Source organism: Dipodomys spectabilis, unplaced genomic scaffold (assembly GCF_019054845.1).
Source record: "Dipodomys spectabilis isolate Male_0828 unplaced genomic scaffold, ASM1905484v1 ptg000699l, whole genome shotgun sequence".
NCBI lineage: Eukaryota > Metazoa > Chordata > Mammalia > Rodentia > Heteromyidae > Dipodomys > Dipodomys spectabilis.
In genome coordinates, this window is record NW_024871376.1 from 73,967 (window position 1) to 101,836 (window position 27,870).

Sequence of the window (27,870 nt, forward strand, 5' to 3'; positions counted from 1 at the left end):
ACATAACAGGAAAGTGATGGCCGTGTAAGTAGGAGCACTGCCCTTGGCCTTCCAGGGCCCCACCTCTGGGCGTGTGCCACAGTGGAGCTGTGGGGGGCAGGGGGAGAGCGCCCTCAAACCAGAGAGGTGACCCCAAAGCGGCCCCTCAGTTTACAAGGCTTCTCAGTATTGGTGGCTTTGCTTTAAAACAAAAAATAGTATGGACTAAATAAACCAAAAACACTAGGAAGCTATCCCAATATGCATTTATCTTGTCATAAAAAGTACACGAAAACTTCTCTAGCAAAACAGATTAAATAAGAAAGAAGCCTCTTAAATGACTGCTGCTGAGAAAATGTTTTAGTAATTTTTAAGTTGTAATTAACAGAATGATTCACCTGTGAACCGGTGCCAGTGGTTCACCCTTAAAATCTTAACTACTCAGAAGCCTGATATCTGAGGGTCTTGGTTCAAAGCCAGCCCAGGCACAAAAGTCCCCATGAGACTCTTCTCTCCAATTAGCCACCAAAAAAACCGTAAGTAGCTTAAAGTGTAGAGCACTATCATTGAGTGAAAAAAGCTCATGGACAGTACCCAGGCCCTGAGTTCAAGCCCCACAACTGACAAAAAAAAAAATCACCTATGAATGACACAGGTTTGCCTATTTAAAACAAAATTTAAAAACCAGCTTTACGTGATACAAAAAACTACTGTCACAGCATTTAAAGACCCCAAACTATGTCTGCAGCTATGTTAAACTGTATTTTGAAAGTGGTATGCAAAAATACCTTTTAAAATACTATACCCCGTGTTTTTTGAAGTACTGTCAGGCAGTACTATGCACCATGCTCTATCAGACTGCGGTGTGTTCACCCTTTCTTGCACTGTATAACCACTAAAAATAAATTATAAGATATTTGGCAGTCTTCAAACATTTTATGGAAATGGAAAACAAGAAGCCTCTTGCGTTCATGTGTTGAGGGTCATTTCAGTCCCAAGTGTTCGTCCAATCACGAGGCGAGAGGAAAGCTTGTCTGCAGGGCTGGCTGGCTAGCGGTACCCCGCAGCGTGTGTCAGTGTGCACTGGTATCTGGAGCCTCGGTTCTTGCCATCGATGAGCAGGAGCGGCATCTTCCGGAAGTAATCGATGATGTGTGACACAGAGAGGAAGTCCTGCAGGAGTGAGAATAGGGAGGCGAAGGTTGGCACCAGCCCCGAGCAAAGGCCTCTGTAGGCCTGCTTTTCCCATCGGTTGACACCCCCTATCCAGGCTACAAACACCGGGGTGGGGGGCAAAGTATGTCCAGTCCGGCAAACGTCTTCAGTGATCGGTGCTACAGAAATTCCCAACAAATCACAGAGAGAAGACACTTCAACCTCAGATAAAGGCTAACAGTGCTGATGCCATGCCCTCGCCTCAGGCTTCTGTTTGTTTCTGCCTGGGCTTCCATTTTGTGTCCCTTCTTCTCTGCAGCCGGGAGTAGAGTTGAGAGGAGCAAGAACCAGGGCGTCAGCCATTGCTCACCCTGCCAGGAAGTGCTATACAGCATGGCGGTTGTTTCCCAAGAGCTCTCCTGGGTCTCCTTGGCCACCTCCATGTACCAAGCACGTACCAAGACGTGTATTACACCAGAGCCTGCCGCTCGGGCCGCAGTGAGAATCGTGCGCGTGCTCTGCTCACCAGCCCTCTGCGGAGGTATTTGGACTGTGGATACGTGTGACTTGTTCCTTATCCTGGAGGCGACCTCCCCCCCCCAAACAGCACAGTGGGGACAGGGCCGAGTTGTCACTCTCCCCAGGGAAAGACGGTGCTGAGGGGTTTTCCACATGAATGCTGACTACCATCCCATAACTTGATAGGATGAGAATATAAGCCTTAGCCAGACAGGAATTTCTTCTACAACTTGGCCGTCTTTGCTGAGCCAAACCTCCGGGTTTCATAGGAAATGACCCGAGTATTTTAGTGATCACCACAGCCAAGAGTTCTAGTTCTCCAGCTTCCTCAGATGGTGTTTTAAATATGCCTTCTAAGTGCATTGGAACTATAGCAATGAGTTCAGAAATAGGAGAGACTGGTGTTTGACAACATCTAACTGGACGCTTTTAATGCTATTTTTTTTCATACTAGTGTTTTAAATCATAGCCTGGCACTTGCTTAGCTCGCTTCTCTGGCACTCGACCATTTGAGCCAGGCCTCTGGCCTTGCTTTTAGCTAGCTCTTTGGGACGGCGTATTGCAGGCATTTTGTTGGGGCTGGCTCTGAACGGTGATGCTCCAGATCTCGGCCTCCTGAGTAGCTAGGCTTCTAGGTGTAAGAGCAGGAATGAGGAAATACTGGCGATACTAGACTCCATTCTAAACCCTGCATGGCAGCTTCCTGGATTAGACAGTGGCCCCAAGTCCTACCCAGGAAGCCCCTCCTCAAATCAAAGTCAAGGGTCACACCTGGGCCTTGAGGTCACCATGGTGCGACATGACCTTCCCTGACTGCGCCACACCGGAGGGCCAGGGAAGACTCCGCCGGCGCCAGCATCACTGTCTTTTCTAAAGTCTGGGACGGAGTCCCCACGCCCCGCCGTCCACAGCGCTCACACGGCGTGGGGTCGGCCTGTGCCCTGTGCCACCCGAGTGTGGACGGCAGCACTCGAGGCCCGCAGTGGGCCCGGCCTGGACTTCCTGCCTCCCACTGCCAAGTCGTGCACATTAGCTTTGCTGGTGAGCCGCGTCCTGCTCCCTTCCTACGCTCCCTTGTTTCCCTGTACTGGGGGCTGTGTCCTAGGCTTAGGCCTTGTATCCACAGAACCAAGAAACTTCTGGAAGAACACCTGGGACCCCCCGCTACCCACCAGTCATGCTTACGTATGTCATGTTTGATTGTTTGGAATATGAGACCTGGATTAAAAGAGGGAAGAGGCTGTGCTTAGGAAGATAAACGTGGGGGGGGGAGGGCAGGAGGGAGGACGGGAGGGAGGAGGGAGGGTGGAGGGAGAGAGGGCGGGAGGGAGGGCGGGAAGGCGGGAGGATCTTGTGGCAGAACCAGTCACTGTCCCTCTTTTGGTTTTACTTCCCCGAAGCAAACCAACACAGGGTTTCACCCGTGGGGCTTGACTCTGAAGTTGTATACACACTGCATGAACCTCCAGAGGCTGTGGAGTGGGCCGTGTGGATGCGTGGGAGACAGGAGAGGGAAGTCAGGGCATGTGAGCTGGGAGTCCTCACCTCTTTCCCTCGGAGGCCAGTTCCCAGCAAGTACGCCCGACTGTCCTCCTGGTAGCGGATCTGGATATTGTACACCTTGTCTTTGTAAAGCACCATGAGCACGTACGGGTTGGTGGCTGTTTTTCTAGAGCTGTCTCTAACCAGAAAAGTGCCGTCCTAAAAGAATAAATGTGTGTCATGGAGGAAGCGGTGGAGAAAGTCAACACTCTGGCCTACAGCCCCGGGAACCTGCACACCCTGCCACTGGGTCAGCTAACGCCAGCCCTGAGAGTGACAGCCCCAGGACCTCTGCACGCATCGTTATCAAGAAAGGCGGCAGCGATCTGATCAAAGGGAGTTCCCAGTCGGCCTCCTCCAAGGCTCTTGATAAAAATAAAGCATCCTTTTCTCTGCATTAATAAAACAGTAACCAGTGGTTGAGTGGGTAAAGGGCCGGGAGGAGTAATGACTTCCATGGTGAAGGAACACTTTCTCACTCTGGTGAGTTGATTCCCCAGCCCTTCCTTTCCACCCCCACTGTTAGAAGACGCCCATCTACCTACAAATGCACCCCGTTTGCACCCCTCCAACGCTCTGGTGTCTGCACTCAGCACATCATGCAGATCACACATCAGCAAACCTAAAAGCAGACAAGTCCTGCCCCCTCTCCTGACACAAAACTGGTGCCACGACCCGTCCTGTGCTTTTCATTTCCCTTCAGTAGGTCACTGTGGCGTGAGAATGCACCGTACCGGTTAGATCACGCCCTCCACGTGTACTGACCGATGACGGCCTGCCTTTATTCCTCTCACGCCACATTAACGGAGCCAGTCAGACACCCCCTCCATCGCCAAGGACATGCAGAACATCAAAAGCAAGCTGCCACACATACCTGGTTTATCTTCCTAAGCGCAGCCTCTGCCTCTGGCCGGGTGATATAAGAAACGTACCACTCTTCCTCTAAGGAATTCTGCAAGTGGAAAGTTCTAGAATGAAGAACTTCAGCCCTTCCCGGGTTAAGAGAAACGAGAGCCCCCGAGAGGTCGTTTCCACCAGTGTTCACCACAGCCCCATGAGGCTTGACACATGTGTGCTCTTAAACTTGAATAAAGAGTCACTGGAATGAAGCAGGTGGCTCACACCTGTAATCCTAACTACTCAGGAGGCCGAGACCTGAGTCTGAGGATCACGGTGTGAAGCCAGCGGGGGCAGGAAAGCCCATGAAATTAACCACCAGAAAACCAGAAGCGGTGCTATGATTCAACGTGGTAGAGCGCTAGCCTTGGGCACAAAAGGACTCAGGGACAGTGCCCAGGTCCTGAGTTCAAGCCCCACGACCACCAAAACAAAAGTCACCAGGGCAAACAGGAGTGTCTGAAAGCACCGCAGAGTCTGCTGACCCAGGTGGCCGGGAACAAGGCCGGGAGACCCCGGGGACGGGAACTTCCTCCACCTGTGCACCCCATCCACACACAAAACATCCAGTCAGCTCATTGAGCAATTCAGAGACTTGGCTAAGGTCAGAGACTAGGAAGCAGATGAAAAAACGGGATTCTTTTCTCATTGCTTTCCTCAGAGCACACACTTGCCCCTGGGAGTCTGGGTGAGCACGTGAGGAAAAGAACTTCTTTTCTTTGGTCTGGCTCCTCTGTTGTTGGTCTGTCTGCGGGGCTGGGACCTGACCCAAGCCTCACTCCCGCCAGGCCAGACCCCACCCTGAGCTCAGCCACCGCCTCGCTCTTTCCAAACCAAGGGACGGTAAAAGCCGTGTGGCTCCTCACCTCTGCTCCAGGGGACAGTGGCTGCGGCTTGCTGGGAACCGGCAAGGAGAAGTTCCTCCCCTCCGCTCGGGGAGGGGGTCTGTTGCTAAGCCCTTAAGGAGCACATGGCAGAAAGTCATGCACTGCTTTAATTAGTGCACCGCATTAATTAATGTACTGGGAGTTCGAGTTTACTTTTCTCATAACACCCCTCCCCACCCCTCCTATGCCCTTCTAGCTGTTTCCATAATTAACATTTCAGGAAAACAGGGCTTTGAAAATCATTTCCCCTGTTCCCAAACCCAAAGGCCGCTCAGGAGCTATTGTGCAATCATGTCCACGAAGCTTCCAGAACAGAGCCTCGCGTGTATGATGTCCTAGCGGGGCCTGCCGTACATTGTAAATATCCTAGGTGTGCTTGTATGTACTGGAAGCTGAGGACATCCACCTGAGAGCATGTGGCAGTTGCTTTAATGTCCTGTCACTGAGAACATTCTAGATGGTCTTTCACAGACATCCTGTTGCATTCTCTGCTGTGAGGCGGTGCCTGGTGGTGATCGTTACGTTTTCCTCGTCTTCATGAAAAGACAGGGAAGCCCGACCGACCGGCACAGTTCCAAACCGCGCCGGCCCCCCGCTGTGTCTGCTGGGTTTCCCATGCGTTCCTCTAACAGAGGCGGGGGAGGGGAGGGCAGTGCGGGGAGCGCGTGCACCCCACTTTCTTTAAGGCCCTCTTTGCCCCGTCCCCAGAACCTCCCGGGAGGGCGTTTCCTCCTCTGGGGGAAGGTTCCATCATGTTGACGTCAGGTGGCGTGTGGGTTTCTGTGTGAGAACAGCTGTATACCACTGAAGGATTCCCTTAGCGAGAATGTTCCGCTCATTCCCCAGCCTCCATTCGCTCCCTCGCTCTCTCATTCGAGTCTCAAGTAACGTACTCGGTGTGCTTTACTTTCCACCCTCTGGTGACGTGGCCTCTGGGTTTTCATCTGCTCTGCACAGAAGGTCCTAGAACACCACGGCCACAGAGGTCACACCCATCCCCGGCCGGGCGTGCAGAAGCAGCGGCTAGCGCAAGCCCCGGAGGACCAGGTACCCACCTTGGGAGAGGTATGACGGCAGGGAGGCGCTGTGCGGGAAGCTGCTGCTGTGGGCGGGAGGGCGGGATGTTAGGTTGGGCTGGGGCCGGAACCCCAGCGCTCGGCTGCCTCCAAGAGGGAGGGGCCCGCCACCATCTCCCGTCTGCTGTTTCCTCCCGGGGCCCCAACCCGTCGGTTATGCTTGAAAAATGCCGCCCAGTTTGGGCCGATGGGTGGGTGCTCTGGGCTAGCGGGGGGGGGGGGACAGGGAGCAACTTCCCTCCGTGTTCCCTCCCTTCTTCTCATTCTCTCCCCTCTTCTCCTCTTCCCTCCCTCCTTCCCACACACGCTAGCGTGCCTGCACTCCCCCCGTGAGCCTGCCCCGCGGGTTCATTTCTGTTGTGTCCTGAAGTTAGGATCTTGCCAGCTTTGCACAGGGCTGGCCTCCATCTGAGATGAGGTCCTCCCGCAGCTGCCTGCCCCTCCTGGCCTCTCTCTCTTTCCCCTTGTGCACCCTGCCCTGTGGTACGCAGACAGTCGGGGCCTGGGTGTCACTGTGCAGCAGCAGCACGCCCAGTCCTGTTCGACAAAAGAGAAATCCACCCCCCAGAGGACTTCTGCCAGTTTCCAAACTCAGAACCCTCAAACTGCAGCCGACGTGTAAGAGTAACTTTAACCAAGTTCACATGGCTTCCGGAGACAGCCACACACCTTTCGTTGAAGGGTCCGGGGCTGTGGGACGCAGGGAGGGGGGGCTTGGGACTTGGCTTGGCGGACCTTGAGTGGAAAGTGCTGGAACTCAGTGGGAGTGGCGCCGGCTGAGGCAGAGGTCTCTTATGCACTGGGAGGGGAGAAGACAAAGATTGGGGAGATGGTCAGAATCCAGGATCCGGGGAGCCTTCAGGGCTGCTGGCAGGCTGTTTGCTCCATGAAAGGCAAATCCCCAAGCTGGCTCATTCGCCCCACTGTCAGTCTATTCCGCGTCGCCTTAGAGGCCATGCATACTGCAAAACAGCTCCATCAAACTCTGCATGGCATTTGAACGTTGCCACCCAAATCTGCACTGTTCTAATGACTAACAATTCTCTCTGTTAAAGCAACCACAGAATCCCACTTTATTTCAGCATGCAGTGACAGAACAGACGCAGGTGTGCGTCTGTGAGCATAATGGCTCTAGCTGGTCCTGTAACCTCCCAGCTAAAGGACTCCATTTACATGCCTAACAGATGAGACAGAAGTTGTAAGAAAGATTTTGTAAACCTACCGTCATCTTCATCCTGGTAAGAGGAAGAAGAGAGAGAGAGGGAGGGAGAAGAAGATGTTAGCTTGTTGTCCAAACACAGTTCCTGGAAGGGTCAACACATTTCTCAATCACAGAAACAAGGCTGGCTCTTTGTTCCCAGCTATGGTGCACCACAATAAGTATATCACAAGCATCTCAGCGCTTGATGAGTGGTTTATGATTTTCTAATAGAAACAATAACCTGAGGATGCTCCCATCTGAGATCCTCAAAGTGATCATAATATTTACAGTGTGTATAACCTTCCCCCATAGATTCACACACGGTATTTCACTCTGCTCCCGCAAGCCCTTAGCAATGTAGTGCCCTTGCTTTACAGGTGGAGGCCTGCTGGGGGGAAGGGCTCTGCCCTGCCAGCGTCTGCAGGCAGGGCTGCAGCCCTCCCGGGAAGCCCGGCCTCCGGCCTTCCGTCCGGCTCTCCGGCCAGATCCACTCCTCTTAAAAGCAGCAAGCTCTCATTTATTTATAGTGCACGTGGCCTACAGCCACGTGGATTTCCTTTCACGGCCACCCTACTGACTGTTTCTTTATCTCCTCAGGTAAGAAGTGAGGCCCAGAAGCACGTTGGCCTTTGGCCAGAAGACCAAAAGGGCCAACCGGGGGTTGTCTGTGCGGCCGTCCGGGCAGGGGCGCAGCAAGACCTTCCTCTGCGTGTTCTGACTCTCGCGCCTGGCAACCCTAAGTGCTGCTTAAGGCAGGTTTTGCATCCCTGGGCCTCGGGCCTCCGTCAGGCCCCACAGCCCCACAGCCGTGGAATCCGGCCGACACATCGCACCATGTGGGAGAACTCAGGCCTGGATTCAGACTCAGATTGCTTTTTAGTACCTGGGACACTTAGAGTATCTTACCTTTCTGAGCCTCAGTTTCCCTCCCATTGAAAGGGAAAAGATGATTCTTTATGCGAAGCACAGGACAAGAGAGGCTCAAGCCCTGCCCCTCCTGGAGCCCGTGTGGTTTCTGGGATGTGGAATGTTCCATCCCAAATCCATTAACGCTACGCCCCTTCCTTGGGTGCAGAGTAGATGCAGAGGCCTGGCCCACTTGGGTGAGGCCCGGCCCCAGGGCACCCCCCACCCTCCCACCCCCCCAACCTCTCCCTCCACCTTGCTAGTCACTCCTTTGGAGTAATGGCTCAGCCACCTGGGGGCTCTCTGAGGAACAGGAGTTAGCCAGAACACGTGGTGGGGTCCAGGGAGCACTGAGACCCCCAACACGAGGCACCTGGATTCAAGGACCCACTGTGGACTAGGGGCATGGCTCCAGTCCCGCCAGCACTTGCCCAGCAAGCACCAGGCCCTGGGTTCAATCCCCAGGAGTCTTGCTCCAGGAGATGGACCCTCAGGGAGACCACGACAGACACCGTCCTCATCTCCACAGACCCCGGCCCTGGCTTCCCCCGTGCCAGGCGTTTCCAACACGACATTTCCTACTTACATTCTCTCTTCTCTCCGGTACCCATCCGTGCCTGGAATAAATTGGAGCAGAGAAAAAGAAGCGTGTGTCAGGAGCTGGCCTGAGAATGTACTGTCCACCAAACTGCACCCAGAGAAGTCAAGTCCAGAGAGAAGGCTGAGAATGGAGGAACGGGGGGGGGGCATGGCCACCCGCGTGCTCTGCCCTCTCTGCACGCGGAGCTCCACAAACCCTCGCCTGTGGCCACTGTCCCCTTTAGTCGCTGTTAACCTTAATGGAGGAGATGTTTCTGCACGCAAGTGGAGCTTTGCGGCAATACTCGCTGTGGGTGTTTTGGACCAGTCTGGTGGCCCCATCTTTGTGCGAGAGAAGGCAAAGGGAGAAGGTCACTCCCGGGAGAGGCCTGAGGGCCTCCGCGCTGCCCCGGCGGCTCCCTGCGATTGGAGGGGAGGAGGAGAGTTGGCTGAGCCCCTTCTAGCTTCGTCCAGCACGGAAGGTGTGGGCTGAGCATCGCTGGATGGTTTTGCACTGGGATGCCCTTGCGCTCCGTGGCTGGGGCTCTCTCCGCTCCCTCGCTCTGGTCTTCCTCTGAGCCCCATCCCAACCAAGCAGGGTCACCATCCCTGGCAGTCTCCCTCCCGGCTGGCGAGTCTGCCCGGCGCCCAGGGCGGTGGTCCTGCCTGCTTTACTTTCTGGCAAAGTTACAGACACTGGAGCCGATCGCAGCGGCCTGCAGTTACGGACAGTGGGTGTGTGGTTCGTTAAGTGCGGCCCTGGTGCTGACCTCAAACTTCCTCCCCTGCCCTGTCTGCTCTTTGCATTGAATGCACCTTGGGACTTTGCTCTGGCAATGCAGGAAAAGTCCAACAACTTCTTCCAGAAGTCCCAGAATCCAACCTTCTACCCTCTCTCCTTCCTTCCCTTCTTCCCCTCTCACTCCCTCCTTCTTCCCTCTCTCCTTCCTCCCCTTCTCCTCTCCTTTCATCCCCTCCCTTCTTCTCCTCTCCTTCCCTTCCAGATGAAGATGAACCCCCTCCCCTCACCCCTGCTAGGCTCCCACTTTCCTCAGAGACCCTGGCACTTCCCAGTTAATCTGCGATGCGGGGACATTCCATAAGCACAGCCACAGAGACCCTCTGCCCATGCAGGGCCAGGCCGGGGCGGGGCCGGCATGCCCAGCGATGGAGTGGCAAGCTAAGAACAAGAGACAGGTACTTGGGCACTGGCGGCTTCTTCCCGGCCAGGGGCACGGCTCGCTCCGGCACCTTCTGAATCTTGGGCAGATGCTCCCCGGGCACCCTGAGGGTAGAGACAAGATGTGTGAGCATGAACTGAGCTGTGGAGAAGAGTTCTAGAGAAAGTGCCGCTGCCCTCTGTTACACACACACACACACACACACACACACACACACACACACCACCACCACCTACCTTCCTCCTGCCAGGGCCACGGGCTGCAAGACAGCAAGGTGGGGGACTGGTGAGGGAAGGACAAGACGCAAGACAAACACCCCAGACCACCCCCACGCAGGCCCGCAAGCCGGCTCACCTTGTCAGCAAATGCTGGCTTCTTCCCTGTGAGGACAGACAGCGGGTCTGAGCCTAGGCCTGGAGGACCCCGAGCCTGGCCCTCCGGGGTGGAAGCACCGAGGAGCTCGGCCAGGTCCCGTCCATCGCTCAAAGGCATTCAGAGGACCAACACCCCTGGGAATGTCCGTCTCTAACTGGCCATAACTGCAGCCCCTCTCCATACCAGAGGCAAGCCTTGTGCTACAGGGCGGGGGAGACTCCGTTTCTGAGCGACCTTTGAACCTGGGGCTAACGGCGGTGGGCTGTGCGCCGGGCTTGATGGGCGCTGGTGCGCCGGGCCTGTGCGTGTGCGCTACTCTTCTCCAAGCACGGGTGACGCAGGCTCTGTGCCATCCAGGTGCAGCCGAGAACTCTGCACGGCTAAGCTGTCTGCGCTGATGTGGCTTTCACCGCATCGGGGAGCACTGGGGCGCTTCCTCTGCTCCCTGACCCCGACACTCAGAAACTTCCTGCCTCCTGGACGGATTGCTCCCGCCTCTGCCTGCATGCCCTCCACATGCCAGGGGCTCATGTTAAAACAAGCATCACCAGCAGAGCTCATTCCTAGCTGAGCTGGTCGCCGGTGGCTCACGCCTGTCATCTAGCTACTCAGGAAGCTGAGAGCTGAGGATCGCGGTTCAAAGCCAACCTGGACAGAAAAGTCCCCCTGAGACTCTTATCTCTGACTAACCACCCAAAAACCAGAAGGGACACTGGCTCAAAGTGGCAGAGCTCTAGCCTTGAGCAAAAGAGCTCACGGAGAGCACCCAGGCCCTGAGTTCAAGCCCCTCTTCCCCCCAAAAAAAGGAGTTTATTCTTCCAAAATGCCTCAGGCCAGGATGCCATTCAAGGGTTGAACAGAGACGTCACCTTTACGTCATAAACATGGCCTAGGATTACTCTGCACCCCTTCCAGGTCGTACCTGGCATGAAGGCCTCCCTGTCCGGCAGGGCCAGCGAGCGGTCCAGGGGTGGCTTCGTGCTCCTGTCTATGGAAGGGGCTGGCACTGGAGGGAAGAGGGCGGGGGTCACTTCAAAGAAGAGAGCAGCTGGCTGGGGACGGCAGGCGGCCGCTGGGCAGGGAAGGAGCAGCCCCGAGCTTACGTTTGGTCGGCTTGTGGTTTTGCCCCCGGGTAGGTTCTTCCTGGTTGGCCTGGGGCATGAGGAGGGGCTGGAGAAAGGCAGAACCAAATGCTCTTGAGCATGGCGGGGCCTCCACAGGCCGGGCGGTGTTAGCTGAGCCGGGACGCTGGCATCCCACCGGCACCTCCGCCCCCCAGGGGCCGCGGCACAGCCTCTTCTCCAGCTCTGTCTGCAGGGCTGCGCTGAGCACCGGACCGCCCTGCTGAGCCCTCCAGGACTCCGGTCACATGAAGAAAACACCACGACCCGCGCGGCCCTGCCTGAGCCGGGCTGCCCACCCTCCGGCCCTCGACGGCCACCTTGGGGCCTCGTGCCCTTCTTGGAACACCTCCTGCTCTCTGGGGCATGGCTGTGCTTGGGTCTCCCTCTGTCTCTGCTCTCTCCACGACTGTCCCCATTCTATTCCCGCCCAACCCCACCTCCCGCCATGGCCCTGGTCCTCTGCCCCCCGCCCCTGCCCCCCGCCCCCCAGCTCCCCGAGACAGGCATAACTGGTCAACTCACGGCTGTGTCCATTTACTTAGTATCACCCCACCCCATCCCTCAATCCAAAAACGCCCCTCCTCTGGCCCCTCGACAGCGCTTGGCACACGGGGGCCACTCCGTGGACATCAGCTGAGGGACTGGTGGACTCTGGCCGTGTGTCAGCAGATGGCTTCGTGGATACACTCAGCTTTGGAGCCTCCCTCAGCCAGAGCTGCACAAGCGAGAGCAGCCGTCCCCTGCGCTGTGCCCGGGCTCCCCCCCCCTTCCCCCCCCCCCCCCCCCCCCCCGCTCCGGCTTTGCTGCCTCTCCCTCACTCCTCCCCTCTGCCTGCCCAGGGCTGCGGCAGCCGTTGGCACTGGCCAGCAGGTGGTGCCACGCTCTCTGCCAGAGGGCGGTAGCTCCAAGGTGCCAGCTTTCGTTTGGTTCTCCGAGAGTTTGCTCTGCGGTTTTCATCTATCTCAAGTAGGAGAAGATGGTACCACGAGGAATACTGGAAAGGGGGTTGTTTTTGCTCTGCATTGGTATTGTTGGTGGTGCAAAGAAAATACCAAGAAGTGGCACGATGCACACCAAGTACTGGTGACTGGGCCCGGTGCACGATCCCAGCGTTTTGCCAAATTGGAATTGGGGAGCGATACTCCACGCTCTCTTCCTACAGTGGAAGAAGTGGCCGGGGCGGGCGGGAGGCACCTACCATGTGACCCCGGCTGGCAGGAGGCGGAGGGGGGGCGGCTGTCGACCTCTGGGGCAGTGCGGGGGGCTGCTGGGGGGCCTTCCCGGCGGGGGGGCGGTCTGCAGAAACACAAACACATCACTGGGCGAGGGCGCCAGCGTCGGCACCGGCTGGCCAACTTCACGGGTCTCGGGAGACAGGTGCCCCACTCTGTGGTGCCTGGGGACCCCCAGCCCCCCGCCCCCACCCATGCGGGAACGCGCCCGGCCCTCGTGAGCCCCGCGGGGACGCTTGGCCTGCCCTTCCTTCACACCGAGTTGCTCACTCTCTGTGTGCACAGCACACAGGGCCTCTTGTGTCTCCGGGAGGGCGTTATCAGAGACCAGGCCAGGAGTTCAGCCACAGCAGGGAGGGCTTTCACACAGGGCTGGAAGGAATGAACCCGTGTGTGCTCCTACACACACACACACACATGCACACGCACACACGCACACACACACACGCACACACACGTACACACACGTGCGTGCACACACGCGCACGCACACACATGCATGTGCACACGCGCACGCGCACATACACACACATGCGCGTGCACACATGCGCACACACATGCACACATGCACAATGCACACATGTGCACACACGTACACACATGTGTGTGCACACACACACACGCACATGCATGTGTACACACATGCACACGCGTGCACACGCGTGCACACATGCGCGTGCACACACTTGCACACACGCACGCGTGCACACACATCCACACACACAAAACCGTCCAGGCCAGCACACCACCAAGTCAGTGCTCCTGCCCGCCTGGCCCACCTCCCCGCTTTGCTCATCTCTTCCTTAAAGCAGGAGCTGGCTGGGACAAGACCAGGAGGAGGGAGAGCCGCGGCCAGCAGCTCCCGCCTAGCCCCAGCGCCAGCCCCACGGCGGTCATGTTCCTCCAGGGGGCTGGTGTGGCACCCACCATGGAGGGGGGTGGGGGCCAGCGGAGGGGGAGGCTGGTGGGGAGGACAGAAGGAAGCATGGGGGAGGGAGGAGGGGGGAGGGAGGGAGAAGGCGGGGAGGATGGGGGGAGGATGGGGGAGGGACGAGGGGGGGAGGATGAGGAGGAGGTCAGAGGGAAGCATGGGGGAGGGAGGGAGAAGGGAGAAGGTGGGGAGGATGGGGGGAGGATGGCAGAGGGAGGGGGGGGAGGATGAGGAGGGGGTCAGAGGGAAGCATGGGGGAGGGAGGATGGGGGGAGGATGGCAGAGGGAGGAGGCCGGTGCAGGGCCGGGCCTGGCTGGGCACAGCCAGGCGCTCACTGATGTACATGGAGCCCGAGCTGGCCAGGGGCGGGGCGGGCAGGATGGGGGCGGATGGAGGGTGGGGACCATGCAAGGCCGGGCCGGGCCGGGCACGGCCAGGCGCTCACCGATGTACATGGAGCCCGAGCTGGCCAGGGGCGGGGTGGGCAGGGTGGGGGGAGGATGGAGGGTGGGGACCGTGCAGGGCCGGGCTCGGCCGGGCACAGCCAGGCGCTCACCGATGTACATGGAGCCCGAGCTGGCCAGGGGCGGGGCGGGCAGGATGGCGCCCTGCAGGGCCTGCTCGTCGTGGGAGGGCGGGGGCTCGTAGTCCGCCTCATCCGCAGGCGCCTCCTCCCCCTCGGTCGGGGACTCGTAGTCGCCCTGGTCCCCGTCCTCCTCGTCGGGCTCGTCGGGGCTCTCGTAGTCATCTTCCTGCCAGCAAGAGGGGGGCTGGAGGGGCGGGGCCCACGACCCCGCGTGACCCCATGGCTGTGAGCCCACCTGCCCCCATGGACGCAACCCCACGTGACTGCCATGGCCGCGAGCCCACATAGCCCCATGGACATGAACCTGCGTGAGCCCCATGGCCGCGAGCCCATGTGACTGCCATGGTCGCGAGCCCACATAGCCCCATGGACGTGGCCCCGTGTAACCCCATGGACATGAGCCTGTGTAACCCCCCATGGACATGGCCCCGTGTAACCCCATGGACGTGAGCCCGTGTAACCCCATGGACGTGAGCCCGTGTAACCCCATGGACGTGAGCCCGTGTAACCCCATGGACGTGAGCCCGTGTAACCCCATGGACGTGAGCCCGTGTAACCCCATGGACGTGAGCCCGTGTAACCCCATGGACGTGAGCCCGTGTAACCCCATGGACGTGAGCCCGTGTAACCCCATGGACGTGAGCCCGTGTAACCCCATGGACGTGAGCCCGTGTAACCCCATGGACGTGAGCCCGTGTAACCCCATGGACGTGAGCCCGTGTAACCCCATGGACGTGAGCCCGTGTAACCCCATGGACGTGAGCCCGTGTAACCCCATGGACGTGAGCCCGTGTAACCCCATGGACGTGAGCCCGTGTAACCCCATGGACGTGAGCCTGTGTAACCCCATGGACGTGGCCCCGTGTAACCCCATGGACGTGAGCCTGTGTAACCCCATGGACGTGAGCCTGTGTAACCCCATGGACGTGAGCCCATGTAACCCCATGGACGTGAGCCTGTGTAACCCCATGGACGTGAGCCCGTGTAACCCCATGGACGTGAGCCTGTGTAACCCCATGGACGTGGCCCCGTGTAACCCCATGGACGTGAGCCTGTGTAACCCCATGCACGTGAGCCCCGTGTAACCCCATGGACGTGAGCCCGTGTAACCCCATGGACGTGAGCCCGTGTAACCCCATGGACGTGAGCCCGTGTAACCCCATGGACGTGAGCCCGTGTAACCCCATGGACGTGAGCCCGTGTAACCCCATGGACGTGAGCCTGTGTAACCCCATGGACGTGACCCCGTGTAACCCCATGGACGTGAGCCTGTGTAACCCCATGGACGTGAGCCCGTGTAACCCCATGGACGTGACCCCGTGTAACCCCATGGACGTGAGTCTGTGTAACCCCATGGACGGGGCCCCGTGTAACCCCCATGGACGTGGCCCCTGTGCCCGTGTCCCCCTCCACCCTGGTGCGCTCAGTCCTGAGTCAACACGGTCTGAGGCTCTGGCACACCAGGGTGATGCTATTCATGGCCACCGCTGCTATAGTAATGAAGATCTCCTCTCTGTAACAACGGCGGTGCTGAGGAAACCGGGGGAAGCTGGCCAGGGGACCCGGAGCACTGGGAATGACGTGTGTGTGCTTGCTAGGGAGTTCGAGGCCCTGGGTCCGCGCCAGCCCGAGAGCACAGAGCCAGGGGAGTGCGTCTGGGAGGAGCCCAGCCATACTCACGAAAGACGACCAGCCGCCATCCTCCTCCTCCTGGCTTTCTGTGGGAGGGGAAACACAGGTGTCAGCACCCACCTTCAAGGGCCGGGTGATGTCCCTCCAAGGAAGCCACAGCAGCCCACCCAGCGCCGGCAGGACAGCGTGAGCGGATGGCACAGAGTTGTTTCTGGGGCCGGGGTGGATCCGTGGCTTTCTGCGGAGACTCGGCCAGGTCTCCAGGACGGACGTGGGTCTCGGGGCCTGGACCAGCGCGTGTGCAGGCAAGTTGTAGGAAGTGAGGCCATCCTGGAGGGGCCCCTGGCCACGCTCACACCTGTTCCCATGTGGTGCCACTGCCATACCAGGCCACGTGTGGTATGAGAGCTCTCCGCACCACACACCGGGTCTCAGGACCTCAACCACTGCACAGCCTCGGGGCTTTGTCACCGCAGTGGAACCCAGACCACTGACCATCCGTATGCCGCTGCCGACCTAGAACTCCTGACCCAGGATCCATCCCACCAAGGGCAGAGGCCTCCTTAATCTTCCCTCCTACAGGTGCTTAAGACACGCAGGGGACTGGACTCGGTGCCTCCGGCTTTCCCTCAGCAGAACTGGACAGGGCGCGGCGGGCACACCCCAGGGCCAGGCAGCATTGAACAGTGGAAAGCCGCCCGGGGGTCCCCGAGGCACGGGCCAGCCCAGTCACGGCTGGCTGTCCTCCAAGTTCCCCACAGCCCCCCAGTCCTCCCCAGGTCTGCGTCTCTCCTGCTCTCACTGGAGAGAGCAGGCAAGCGAGTGGGGTCATCCGCATGACACCCAGGGAGACTCGGGAAGCAGACAGAAGACCTGAGGAACCCAGTGCCTTCTAAAGCAATCGCTTCTCAGCCCCACACCTTACCTCTCTCTTCAGGAAACCGCTGGACCTGGGGTCTGCCAAGGCAAAGAGTATTGTGTAAGTGGTACTGAGTTAATGGTACCTAGTGGATTGTATTGTCAGTGGTGCTGAGCTGATGGTACCGAGTTGATAATACTGAGTTAGTAGCACTATGTTGATGGTACTGTGCTAATAGTACTGAGTTAATGGAACTGAATTGGTGGTTGATGGTACTGAGTTACTAGTACAGAGCTCATGGTACTATGTTGATAGTACTAAGTTAATAGTATACTAAGTTAATGGTGCTAAGTTAGTGGTACTGTGTCAATGGCCGGTTGGTTTAAGATCACGCTCATTGCTCAGCCCCGCTCTGGCAGAGGACTCCCCAGCAGAAGGTATGGCTTGCGCCCTTGTTGCCTGGCAACCAGAGCACAGTGGCCCCCTAATACTGGAAGCCACACTGGTGGCTTATGGGAGCATGTGGCTGCCTGCCGTTGGTTTTAGGGGACGTTCATTCTCCCGGCATCCGTGGGCCACCCTGGGCCACCCGCTTCCCGAATCCTTGGTAAGCCCCTTGGGACGGGGGAGCCCCGGGGCCCGCGGCCACGGCCCACTCACCTACGTGTGAAAAGGCTCCTCCTCTCCTCATTCTTGTTGATGTCTTGACTTAACTTACTGAGGATCCTACAAGATCAAGGCCGGGTGAAGAGGCTCAACCACCTCCTGGCCGCCTCCTCCTTCCTGCCAGGCCGAGGGGTCCCTGACCGTGTGAGCCCCAGCGGGCGCTCCTGGGTCAGCTACCCCCCACTGCCCCCAGCCTCTGCCGCCCGCCCGGGCACAGGCCCGCACAGAGCCCCTCAGCGATGGCCCTGCCCACGTGGCTCTCCCACCTCCGGAGGCCCAAGGACCCAGACGCCAGGCTGTGCGGCCCTCTGCCTGGTCATTCCTGGGGCTGAGCACCACTGCTGGACACTGGACTTCCAGACTCTCCTCTGAACCCGGAGGACTGGGCTGTCATCTCTGTTTCCTGTGTGCTCTTGTCTGCTCCCTGCTCACCCCCGTTTGCTTATCTGCTCCCCGCTGGTACCTGTTTCCCTCCACCCCACCCCAAGGGGTGCTGGCCTCACCCCCATGTGGGACCCAGGGCTGGGCTCTGAGGGTCCAGACACCTCTTTGGGTCCCACACGGGCGCTGCCAGGGCCGGGAGTGAGCACCAGTATCTACCAGCCAGCTGCAAGCCACTGGGGCTCAAACTGGGTGAGGAAGGAAATGCCAAACCACAGGCTGAGAAGGGAGGCTGGCGGCCCCCGCAGGGCCGGGCCCTGCGTGCCTCGGTCTCAGGACCGCTGCTGGGGGCGGCTGGGCAGTGCTGGTGGCAGCCGAGACTCTCAGCAAACCCCCGAGAGGGGCCAGGACAGGCAGCGCACAGTACTGGGCGCACAGTACTCCCCACGTCCTCTTATATAAAGTGCTGCTTAGTGCTACTTGGTATTGCTCTCTAGCTCACAAGTGAAGAACTGAGTGACAGGAAGTCTGACCTCCGACTCCGCCATTTTTCACACTTGGCTTTCCTATCACCTCTTCGCATCTAAAGACACAGGGTTTTCCTTTCATGCAATGGAAGCCAGCTGTGTGTCAGAGCTAGCGAGCCCGCTTGGGGGTGATCTGTCAACGTGTCCTGGGTCATTTGCTTGGCTCCTGGGAGCTGGGCGCACTGTACTTTGCTGGTTATTTGGTATTCCAGGCTCCTGTTACTCCTGGGCAGGCTCACTGAGCCTGAAGATGTCCTTAGGGGGAGGAAGACCCCGACCCAGTGGAGGATAAAGCCCTGGACCGGGCCTCACCGAGCCTTCGACGGGGGGGGGGAAGGGGGGCCCCCCAGGGCACCTTCCACAGCGGCACCCGGATGTCTGCAGGAATCTTACTTCCCTTTCCTCCCCCCATACCCTGACTGTGTCCTTAACCTTCCTCCTACTTTCCTGTGTCATGTGGACCGTAATGTACCACTGACTCGGTTTACTGCCGGACTTCCCCCCTTCCCATGGGGTCAGAGGGAGGACTTACGGCATCCTGAGCTTGGGGAACTTCTGAATGTCATTTTCTGTCAGGCTCTAAAATGAAAACACAACAGGTGGCAGACAGGTTACAACTTACAGGAGGGCATCTAGCCAGGGCAGGAGAGGGGCTGGGGCAGGAGAGCATCTAGCCAGGGCAGGAGAGAGGCTGGGCAGGAGAGGGGCTGGGCAGGAGAGGGGCTGGGCAGGAGAGAGGCTGGGCAGGAGAGAGGCTGGGCAGGAGAGAGGCTGGGCAGGAGAGAGGCTGGGCAGGAGAGGGGCTGGACAGGAGAGGGGCTGGGGCAGGAGAGGGGCTGGGGCAGGAGAGGGGCTGGGCAGGAGAGGGGCTGGGCAGGAGAGGGGCTGGGCAGGAGAGAGGCTGGGCAGGAGAGGGGCTGGGCAGGAGAGAGGCTGGGCAGGAGAGGGGCTGGGCAGGAGAGGGGCTGGGCAGGAGAGGGGCTGGGCAGGAGAGGGGCTGGGCAGGAGGGGGGCTGGGGCAGGAGGGGGGCTGGGGCAGGAGAGGGGCTGGGGCAGGAGAGGGGCTGGGGCAGGAGGGGGGCTGGGGACAGGAGAGGGGCTGGGCAGGGGGGCTGGGGACAGGAGAGGGGCTGGGGCAGGAGAGGGGCTGGGCAGGAGAGGGGCTGGGCAGGAGAGGGGCTGGACAGGAGAGGGGCTGGGCAGGAGAGGGGCTGGGGCAGGAGGGGGGCTGGGGCAGGAGAGGGGCTGGGGCAGGAGGGGGGCTGGGGCAGGAGAGGGGCTGGGCAGGAGAGGGGCTGGGCAGGAGAGGGGCTGGGCAGGAGGGGGGCTGGGCAGGAGAGGGGCTGGGCAGGAGAGGGGCTGGGGACAGGAGAGGGGCTGGGCAGGGGGGCTGGGCAGGAGAGGGGCTGGGCAGGAGAGGGGCTGGGGCAGGAGGGGGGCTGGGCAGGAGAGGGGCTGGGCCAGGAGAGGGGCTGGGACAGGAGAGGGGCTGGGCAGGAGAGGGGCTGGGCAGGAGAGGGGCTGGGCAGGAGAGGGGCTGGGGCAGGAGGGGGGCTGGGCAGGAGAGGGGCTGGGCAGGAGAGGGGCTGGGGCAGGAGAGGGGCTGGGGCAGGAGAGGGGCTGGGACAGGAGAGGGGCTGGGCAGGAGAGGGGCTGGGCAGGAGAGGGGCTGGGCAGGAGAGGGGCTGGGGCAGGAGGGGGGCTGGGCAGGGGGGCTGGACAGGAGAGGGGCTGTGCAGGAGAGGGGCTGGACAGGAGAGGGGCTGGGGCAGGAGGGGGGCTGGGGCAGGAGAGGGGCTGGGCAGGAGAGGGGCTGGGCAGGAGAGGGGCTGGGGACAGGAGAGGAGCTGGGCAGGAGAGGGGCTGGGGACAGGAGAGGGGCTGGGGACAGGAGAGGGGCTGGGCAGGAGAGGGGCTGGGGCAGGAGAGGGGCTGGGGCAGGAGGGAGGCTGGGCAGGAGAGGGGCTGGGCAGGAGAGGGGCTGGGCAGGAGGGGGGCTGGGGCAGGAGGGGGGCTGGGGCAGGAGGGCGGCTGGGCAGGAGAGGGGCTGGGCAGGAGAGGGGCTGGACAGGAGAGGGGCTGGGGACAGGAGAGGGGCTGGGCAGGAGAGAGGCTGGGCAGGAGGGGGGCTGGGCAGGAGAGGGGCTGGGGACAGGAGAGGGGCTGGGCAGGAGAGGGGCTGGGGCAGGAGAGGGGCTGGGGGAGAGGGGCTGGGCAGGAGAGGGGCTGGGCAGGAGAGGGGCTGGGCAGGAGGGGGGCTGGGCAGGGGGGCTGGGGCAGGAGAGGGGCTGGGGCAGGGGGGCTGGGGCAGGAGAGGGGCTGGGGCAGGAGAGGGGCTGGGGCAGGGGGGCTGGGGCAGGAGAGGGGCTGGGGCAGGAGAGGGGCTGGGGCAGGAGGGGGGCTGGGCAGGAGAGGGGCTGGGCAGGAGAGGGGCTGGGGACAGGAGAGGGGCTGGGGCAGGGGGGCTGGGGCAGGAGGGGCTGGGCAGGAGAGGGGCTGGGCAGGAGAGGGGCTGGGCAGGAGAGGGGCTGGGCAGGAGAGGGGCTGGGGACAGGAGGGGGGCTGGGGCAGGGGGGCTGGGGCAGGAGAGGGGCTGGGCAGGAGAGGGGCTGGGGCAGGGGGGCTGGGGCAGGAGGGGCTGGGCAGGAGAGGGGCTGGGCAGGAGAGGGGCTGGGCAGGAGGGGGGCTGGGCAGGAGGGGGGCTGGGCAGGGGGGCTGGGGCAGGAGAGGGGCTGGGGCAGGAGAGGGGCTGGGCAGGGGGGCTGGGGCAGGAGAGGGGCTGGGGCAGGAGAGGGGCTGGGGCAGGAGAGGGGCTGGGGCAGGAGAGGGGCTGGGCAGGAGGGGGGCTGGGCAGGAGAGGGGCTGGGGACAGGAGAGGGGCTGGGGACAGGAGGGGGGCTGGGGCAGGAGAGGGGCTGGGGCAGGAGAGGGGCTGGGCAGGAGAGGGGCTGGGCAGGAGAGGGGCTGGGGCAGGGGGGCTGGGCAGGAGAGGGGCTGGACAGGAGAGGGGCTGGGCAGGAGAGGGGCTGGGCAGGAGAGGGGCTGGGCAGGAGAGGGGCTGGGCAGGAGAGGGGCTGGACAGGAGAGGGGCTGGGCAGGAGAGGGGCTGGGCAGGAGAGGGGCTGGGGCTGGGGGGCTTGGCTGGAGAGGGGCTGGACAGGAGAGGGGCTGGGCAGGAGAGGGGCTGGGCAGGAGAGGGGCTGGACAGGAGAGGGGCTGGGCAGGAGAGGGGCTGGGCAGGAGAGGGGCTGGGGCTGGGGGGCTGGGCAGGAGAGGGGCTGGACAGGAGAGGGGCTGGGCAGGAGAGGGGCTGGGCAGGAGAGGGGCTGGGCAGGAGAGGGGCTGGGCAGGAGCGGGGCTGGGCAGGAGAGGGGCTGGGCAGGAGAGGGGCTGGACAGGAGAGGGGCTGGGCAGGAGAGGGGCTGGGCAGGAGAGGGGCTACACAGGAGAGGGGCTGGGCAGGAGAGGGGCTGGGCAGGAGAGGGGCTGGGGCTGGGGGTCTGGGGACAGGAGAGGGGCTGGGCAGGAGAGGGGCTGGGGACAGGAGAGGGGCTGGGCAGGAGAGGGGCTGGACAGGAGAGGGGCTGGGCAGGAGAGGGGCTGGGCAGGAGAGGGGCTGGGCAGGAGAGGGGCTGGACAGGAGAGGGGCTGGGCAGGAGAGGGGCTGGGCAGGAGAGGGGCTGGGGCTGGGGGGCTGGGCAGGAGAGGGGCTGGACAGGAGAGGGGCTGGGGACAGGAGAGGGGCTGGGCAGGAGAGGGGCTGGGCAGGAGAGGGGCTGGGGCAGGAGAGGGGCTGGGGCAGGAGAGGGGCTGGGCAGGAGGGGGGCTGGGCAGGAGAGGGGCTGGGGACAGGAGAGGGGCTGGGGACAGGAGGGGGGCTGGGGCAGGAGAGGGGCTGGGGCAGGAGAGGGGCTGGGCAGGAGAGGGGCTGGGCAGGAGAGGGGCTGGGGCAGGGGGGCTGGGCAGGAGAGGGGCTGGACAGGAGAGGGGCTGGGCAGGAGAGGGGCTGGGCAGGAGAGGGGCTGGGCAGGAGAGGGGCTGGGCAGGAGAGGGGCTGGACAGGAGAGGGGCTGGGCAGGAGAGGGGCTGGGCAGGAGAGGGGCTGGGGCTGGGGGGCTGGGCAGGAGAGGGGCTGGACAGGAGAGGGGCTGGGCAGGAGAGGGGCTGGGCAGGAGAGGGGCTGGGCAGGAGAGGGGCTGGGCAGGAGAGGGGCTGGACAGGAGAGGGGCTGGGCAGGAGAGGGGCTGGGCAGGAGAGGGGCTGGGGCTGGGGGGCTGGGCAGGAGAGGGGCTGGACAGGAGAGGGGCTGGGCAGGAGAGGGGCTGGGCAGGAGAGGGGCTGGGCAGGAGAGGGGCTGGGCAGGAGCGGGGCTGGGCAGGAGAGGGGCTGGGCAGGAGAGGGGCTGGACAGGAGAGGGGCTGGGCAGGAGAGGGGCTGGGCAGGAGAGGGGCTGGACAGGAGAGGGGCTGGGCAGGAGAGGGGCTGGGCAGGAGAGGGGCTGGGGCTGGGGGGCTGGGCAGGAGAGGGGCTGGACAGGAGAGGGGCTGGGGACAGGAGAGGGGCTGGGCAGGAGAGGGGCTGGGCAGGAGAGGGGCTGGGGCAGGAGAGGGGCTGGGGCAGGAGAGGGGCTGGGCAGGAGGGGGTCTGGGCAGGAGAGGGGCTGGGGACAGGAGAGGGGCTGGGGACAGGAGGGGGGCTGGGGCAGGTGAGGGGCTGGGGCAGGAGAGGGGCTGGGCAGGAGAGGGGCTGGGCAGGAGAGGGGCTGGGGCAGGGGGGCTGGGCAGGAGAGGGGCTGGACAGGAGAGGGGCTGGGCAGGAGAGGGGCTGGGCAGGAGAGGGGCTGGGCAGGAGAGGGGCTGGGCAGGAGAGGGGCTGGACAGGAGAGGGGCTGGGCAGGAGAGGGGCTGGGCAGGAGAGGGGCTGGGGCTGGGGGGCTGGGCAGGAGAGGGGCTGGACAGGAGAGGGGCTGGGCAGGAGAGGGGCTGGGCAGGAGAGGGGCTGGGCAGGAGAGGGGCTGGGCAGGAGAGGGGCTGGACAGGAGAGGGGCTGGGCAGGAGAGGGGCTGGGCAGGAGAGGGGCTGGGGCTGGGGGGCTGGGCAGGAGAGGGGCTGGACAGGAGAGGGGCTGGGCAGGAGAGGGGCTGGGCAGGAGAGGGGCTGGGCAGGAGAGGGGCTGGGCAGGAGCGGGGCTGGGCAGGAGAGGGGCTGGGCAGGAGAGGGGCTGGACAGGAGAGGGGCTGGGCAGGAGAGGGGCTGGGCAGGAGAGGGGCTACACAGGAGAGGGGCTGGGCAGGAGAGGGGCTGGGCAGGAGAGGGGCTGGGGCTGGGGGGCTGGGGACAGGAGAGGGGCTGGGCAGGAGAGGGGCTGGGGACAGGAGAGGGGCTGGGCAGGAGAGGGGCTGGACAGGAGAGGGGCTGGGCAGGAGAGGGGCTGGGCAGGAGAGGGGCTGGGCAGGAGAGGGGCTGGACAGGAGAGGGGCTGGGCAGGAGAGGGGCTGGGCAGGAGAGGGGCTGGGGCTGGGGGGCTGGGCAGGAGAGGGGCTGGACAGGAGAGGGGCTGGGCAGGAGAGGGGCTGGACAGGAGAGGGGCTGGGGCAGGGGGGCTGGGCAGGAGAGGGGCTGGGGCAGGGGGGCTGGGCAGGAGAGGGGCTGGGGACAGGAGAGGGGCTGGGCAGGAGAAGGTAGTGGTGACTGAGCACTGAAGGTGCCAGGGTTTGGGCTCCAGGTTCTGTGTTCTGGATGTTGACAAAGATCTCCTTTCGAAGGGTGGACAGCTATGTGAGGACCAGGTTCCTGCCACCATGCAGAATCCTCTCGTGAACTGAATCTGACCGTGTGTGCGGCCTTCTCCTACTGGACTCCGAGATCCAGGGCACCCAGGCCTTCCAGGGAGAAGCCGCAGGGTCGGGGCCGTTCAGCGGGGACCGGCTGGCTACCTTGAGGTGCCCACTGGATTCATCTGACCCGGCTCTTAACAGCCGTTGCTAACCCTGCCCTCTTCAGACCACTGAGGACGGGGCGGGGAGTCAGGCAGAGTCCTGAGAGAAGGAACCATGGCCAAGCTTCCAAACTTTCCTACTCCCCCCCTGCTCTCCCCTCCCGCCTCTCCCCCCCTCCCTCCATCCGTCTGTCCGTCTGTCTGTCTGTCTCTCTCTCTCTCTCTCTTTCTTGGGCAACCTGGCTGACCCGGAACCAGCCTCCAGATCTCAGTCTTAGGAGTAGCTAAGATTACAGGCGTGAGTCATGGCATCTGGCTGTGTGTGCGTGTGTGTGTGTTGCACATGCAACTGTAATCACGTTCCTCTGTACACTGGGACCTTAGGGTGTGCGTGGTACCTGGGGAGGGTCTGAGGAGGCTCCGTCATCAGAGGATGTCAGGCCGAGGGCTCTGGCGGACCCGTCGAACCCAGGGCCACGCAGGGATGCTGAAAACAAGCGCCTCCCAGGGGAACCCCAGCAATGAGGGAGGCCGCCTGGGCCGGCAGCCCCTGGGAAAACAGCCAGGCACCCTGGTGTCCATGTGGCCGGCGTCTGGAACTCACCAAAAACCGCGCACCGTCGATGTGGTACTTCTTCACCGCCTTCTCGCAGTCCTTGTAGTTGAGCTGTGGAGAGGAGGAGGGTGCTGTCAGCGAGGCCGGCTCCCGCCACGGTCTGCCTGTCTCACACGCAGCCATGGGGGCTAGCCGGCCCTGCCCAGCCAACAGGATGCCCAGCATGGGCAAGCGGCTCATTCCAACGCTCCAGAGAGACGCCCTCGGGGCCTGCTCCTCCAGAAAGGACCACGGAGACGCTCCTAAGGCTCAGAAGCCGTCAGTCATCATCTGTCTGACACCCTGACTTTTTGCTCCAATCTCCCCTAAAATAATAACCTCAACACTTCACTCACGTTCAACGTCTTCTTATTTAATCCCTCTGTATCGTATCAGACGTTAAGGTTAGTCGGAAAACTGCTGTTCCAACAGCCACATAGAAACGGCTAATTGGGTGGCTGGAGGCGTGGCTCAGCAGAATGACGCCAGCCTCAGAAGTGTGAGGCCCTGGGTTCAAACCCCAGCGCTGCCAAATGTAAATAAAGAAGCGCATAGCCCCGGCAGCTAGGGCCGCTCCCGTCTTCCCGTGTGCTGCTGGAGGCTGTGGCCGCGGAGCAGCGGAGTAGGACTTGAGCGACTCTGTCCGGACTGTTCCTTTGGGAACAACAGCATTACTTACTGATCAAAGGAAGGGACCCTGGGCAAGGTCTTCGCTGTTTTCCAAAACCAATCAGGAATCATCAGGAATGATTCATTTGGTCTTGAATCCACTTTGTCCTCAATCGTTCCTATTTGAAATATCACTAAGTTCGGGTGCCAAAGGTTAAAGATTTGTTCCTTGGAAATTCCGGGCTCCTCCCACAGATGTGGTCCTCAGAGTTTGAGCCAGCTTTCTCGGGGCAGGTAAATCAAACTCTTCTCACCAAACATGCAGAAGTGTAAGCAGGACTGCTGTGGCCTCGTGCGCTTGGGAAGTCGGATGCCAGGGGGAGAGCTGGGGGGCATCTGAGGTGTGGGCACAGCTCTGTAGCATCAAGCGCCTTTAGTTCCTGCCCACTGTCCTCATCAGCCGGCGATCCCAGTGGTTTGGAGTCCTGGCTCCGATAGAACCCTCAGACTGCGTCGTGGGTGGGATCTAGGTGCTCAGCTGGGGTCCAGTGAGATCTGGGCCTCTGGGTCTTGAATCCGCAGCACTGGGGTCTGAACGCAGGGCTTCAAGCGTGCGAGGCACACTCTACCAATGAGGCACACCCCCGGTCCTCTTTGCTTCCGTTATATTTCAGATCGGATCTTGCTCTTGCCCTGACAGGCACTGGACTGTGATCCTACCTGTGTCTCTTGAGTGACTGACTGCCACACCTGGCTGGAAGCTGCTCTGTCAACCAACACCCTAGACGACCCTCCCGGAGACCCGGGGGAGACACGCCTGGCCTAGAGCCGTGGCCTGGCTTTGGATGGGGCGTCTGGGGCTCAGAGAGGGTAGGCCCTGCCCTGAGGAGACACGGTGAGTGGGGAATGTAGTGTGGCTTTGAACAGGTGAGTGGGAGCCAGGGACTCTGCTGCCCGGTGCAGATGCTCGGACGCTGCAGGTGCTGGAGGTGTGAAGACGCGGCACACGGCCTGTAGTCCGGACGCGGGCGAGGCACGCAGACGCCCAGCCTCGCTGGTGCGCCCGGCGCTCCCGCCCGCCCGCCCGGGCCGCTTCCCCGAGCCTGAAGCCTCACACCTGACTTCCCGTCACAGCCACCCCGCTGGGGGTCCTGGCGCTCATCTGCTGAGGAGGAAGCCGAGGGGCAGAGAAGTCAGGGCTCTACGGGAGGGAAGGTCGCCAAGCTGCACAGGAGAGGCGCCACTCAGCCAGGCCTGTCTCACTCCAGAGCCCGGCGGGAGGTCTTCGTCTGCGTAACTCGTCTGGGCGCCAGGAGCTGTGCTCAGGGGTGCGGGGCCCCTGATGGGGTGTCCAGGCCTTCCCTCAGCCTCCCCGATCCCACCCTCAGTCCTTTTATGTCCTGTCCAGAGGGGGGACCACGGCGCTCTGGGCCCAGCTCAGTGTGGCCTGATGCCTGAGCTCAGCCTCCATCCCCAACCCCCTGAGGCCCAGCTCTCGGGGCTGCTTCCCAGGCCCCTCCCCCCAAGGTCCCAGTGAAACACTGGTAAGGAAGGGTCTGTGGACCCCTTTCAGAGTGCCTAAATGCCATTCGAGCCGATGCCCACCCCACCCCAATGCCACAGGAGCCCATGTCCACCCAGCCCAACGCCACAGGAGCCCATGTCCACCCAGCCCAACGCCACAGGAGCCCATGTCCACCCAGCCCAACGCCACAGGAGCCCATGTCCACCCAGCCCAACGCCACAGGAGCCCATGTCCACCCAGCCCAACGCCACAGGAGCCCATGCCCACCCAGCCCTGCCCCCGTGCCCCCTGTCTGCCATCCCCAGACTCCATCTTCCCGTCCAGTCTGCCAGCATGGGCTGCCATCGGTGCTTCCAACCTCCTCCGCATCTCAGAACACACACCCTGGAGCCAGACTGGCTTCGAATCACCTCGCTGGGCCGGCATTGCAGGACAGCACTGAACTCTCAGGACGGCGGAGCGTTTTCATTTAGGATTAGAGCCCGGCGCACCTCCCATGCCCTGTCCGGATCCCACCCTCGCACCCACGCCGGTCTGCACCCCTGCCCAGCACTCACGGAAGAGCAGGACTCACCTTCCTGAAATAGTCGGCCAGGCTGTCGGGGTCCCAGGCCAGGACCTCGGAGCGGAAGGGCACGTTCCTCAGGGCCATGGCGGCCGTCCTGGGAGGCTCGGTGGCCGTCCTGGGAGGCTCGGTGGCTGGCAGAGGCCCCCCCGCGCTCCTGAGCCTGTGCCCTGCCCCCGCGCCCCGGGAGCGCCCTCTTCTCTGCGGTAGCCAGAGCCCGGGAGGCAGCAGCTTCCTCCAGGCACAAATATGGTCTCTTCTCAGAAAACGACGCAGCCAGTTTCCTTTACCACTTCCTCTGCTGGCTTCTAAATAAGCCCAGGAGGAAGCGCAGTTCTGGGGGCTTGAAATACGCCAAAAGATGGGGTTGGCAGCCCCCCCACGGTCCCAGAGCCGCAGCCAG

General features: G+C 61.8%; 1 protein-coding gene across 3 annotated transcripts; it reads right to left on the reverse strand.

Annotated features, from left to right (window-relative positions):
• Window positions 1–895: 895 nt before the first annotated feature.
• On the reverse strand, window positions 896–27,726 carry Lcp2 (lymphocyte cytosolic protein 2). Of its 3 annotated transcripts, none has more exons than XM_042672342.1 (21): window positions 27,477–27,726; window positions 24,778–24,840; window positions 18,769–18,815; window positions 17,323–17,388; window positions 16,729–16,760; window positions 15,852–15,889; window positions 14,142–14,337; window positions 12,620–12,717; window positions 11,401–11,467; window positions 11,220–11,303; window positions 10,277–10,302; window positions 10,159–10,181; window positions 9,943–10,026; window positions 8,749–8,779; window positions 7,278–7,290; window positions 6,725–6,854; window positions 6,035–6,078; window positions 4,944–5,050; window positions 4,070–4,147; window positions 3,199–3,354; window positions 896–1,152 (listed from the first exon to the last, which is right to left on the reverse strand). In XM_042672342.1, exons 1-21 carry the CDS (start codon window positions 27,552–27,554, stop codon window positions 1,030–1,032), a joined length of 1,584 nt encoding a protein of 527 aa, XP_042528276.1. In that variant the 5' UTR covers window positions 27,555–27,726; the 3' UTR covers window positions 896–1,029. The 3 variants fall into 3 exon arrangements, with proteins under 3 accessions (XP_042528276.1, XP_042528278.1, XP_042528275.1); XM_042672344.1 differs by having other exon boundaries at window positions 4,959–5,050; window positions 6,035–6,081; window positions 27,477–27,725; XM_042672341.1 differs by having other exon boundaries at window positions 6,035–6,081; window positions 27,477–27,725.
• Window positions 27,727–27,870: the final 144 nt, after the last annotated feature.

Excerpts from the sequence above, each read along its gene's own strand:
- Lcp2 (XM_042672341.1), bottom strand. The coding sequence starts at position 27,554 with ATGGCCCTGAGGAACGTGCCCTTCCGCTCCGAGGTCCTGGCCTGGGAC. Across the intron at positions 12,718-14,141 it reads CTCGGGCTCCATGTACATCG|ACCGCCCCCCCGCCGGGAAG; the intron begins GTGAGCGCCTGG and ends GTGTTTCTGCAG. Across the intron at positions 4,148-4,943 it reads CAGAGGTGAGGAGCCACACG|AATTCCTTAGAGGAAGAGTG; the intron begins GCTTTTACCGTC and ends TTCCACTTGCAG.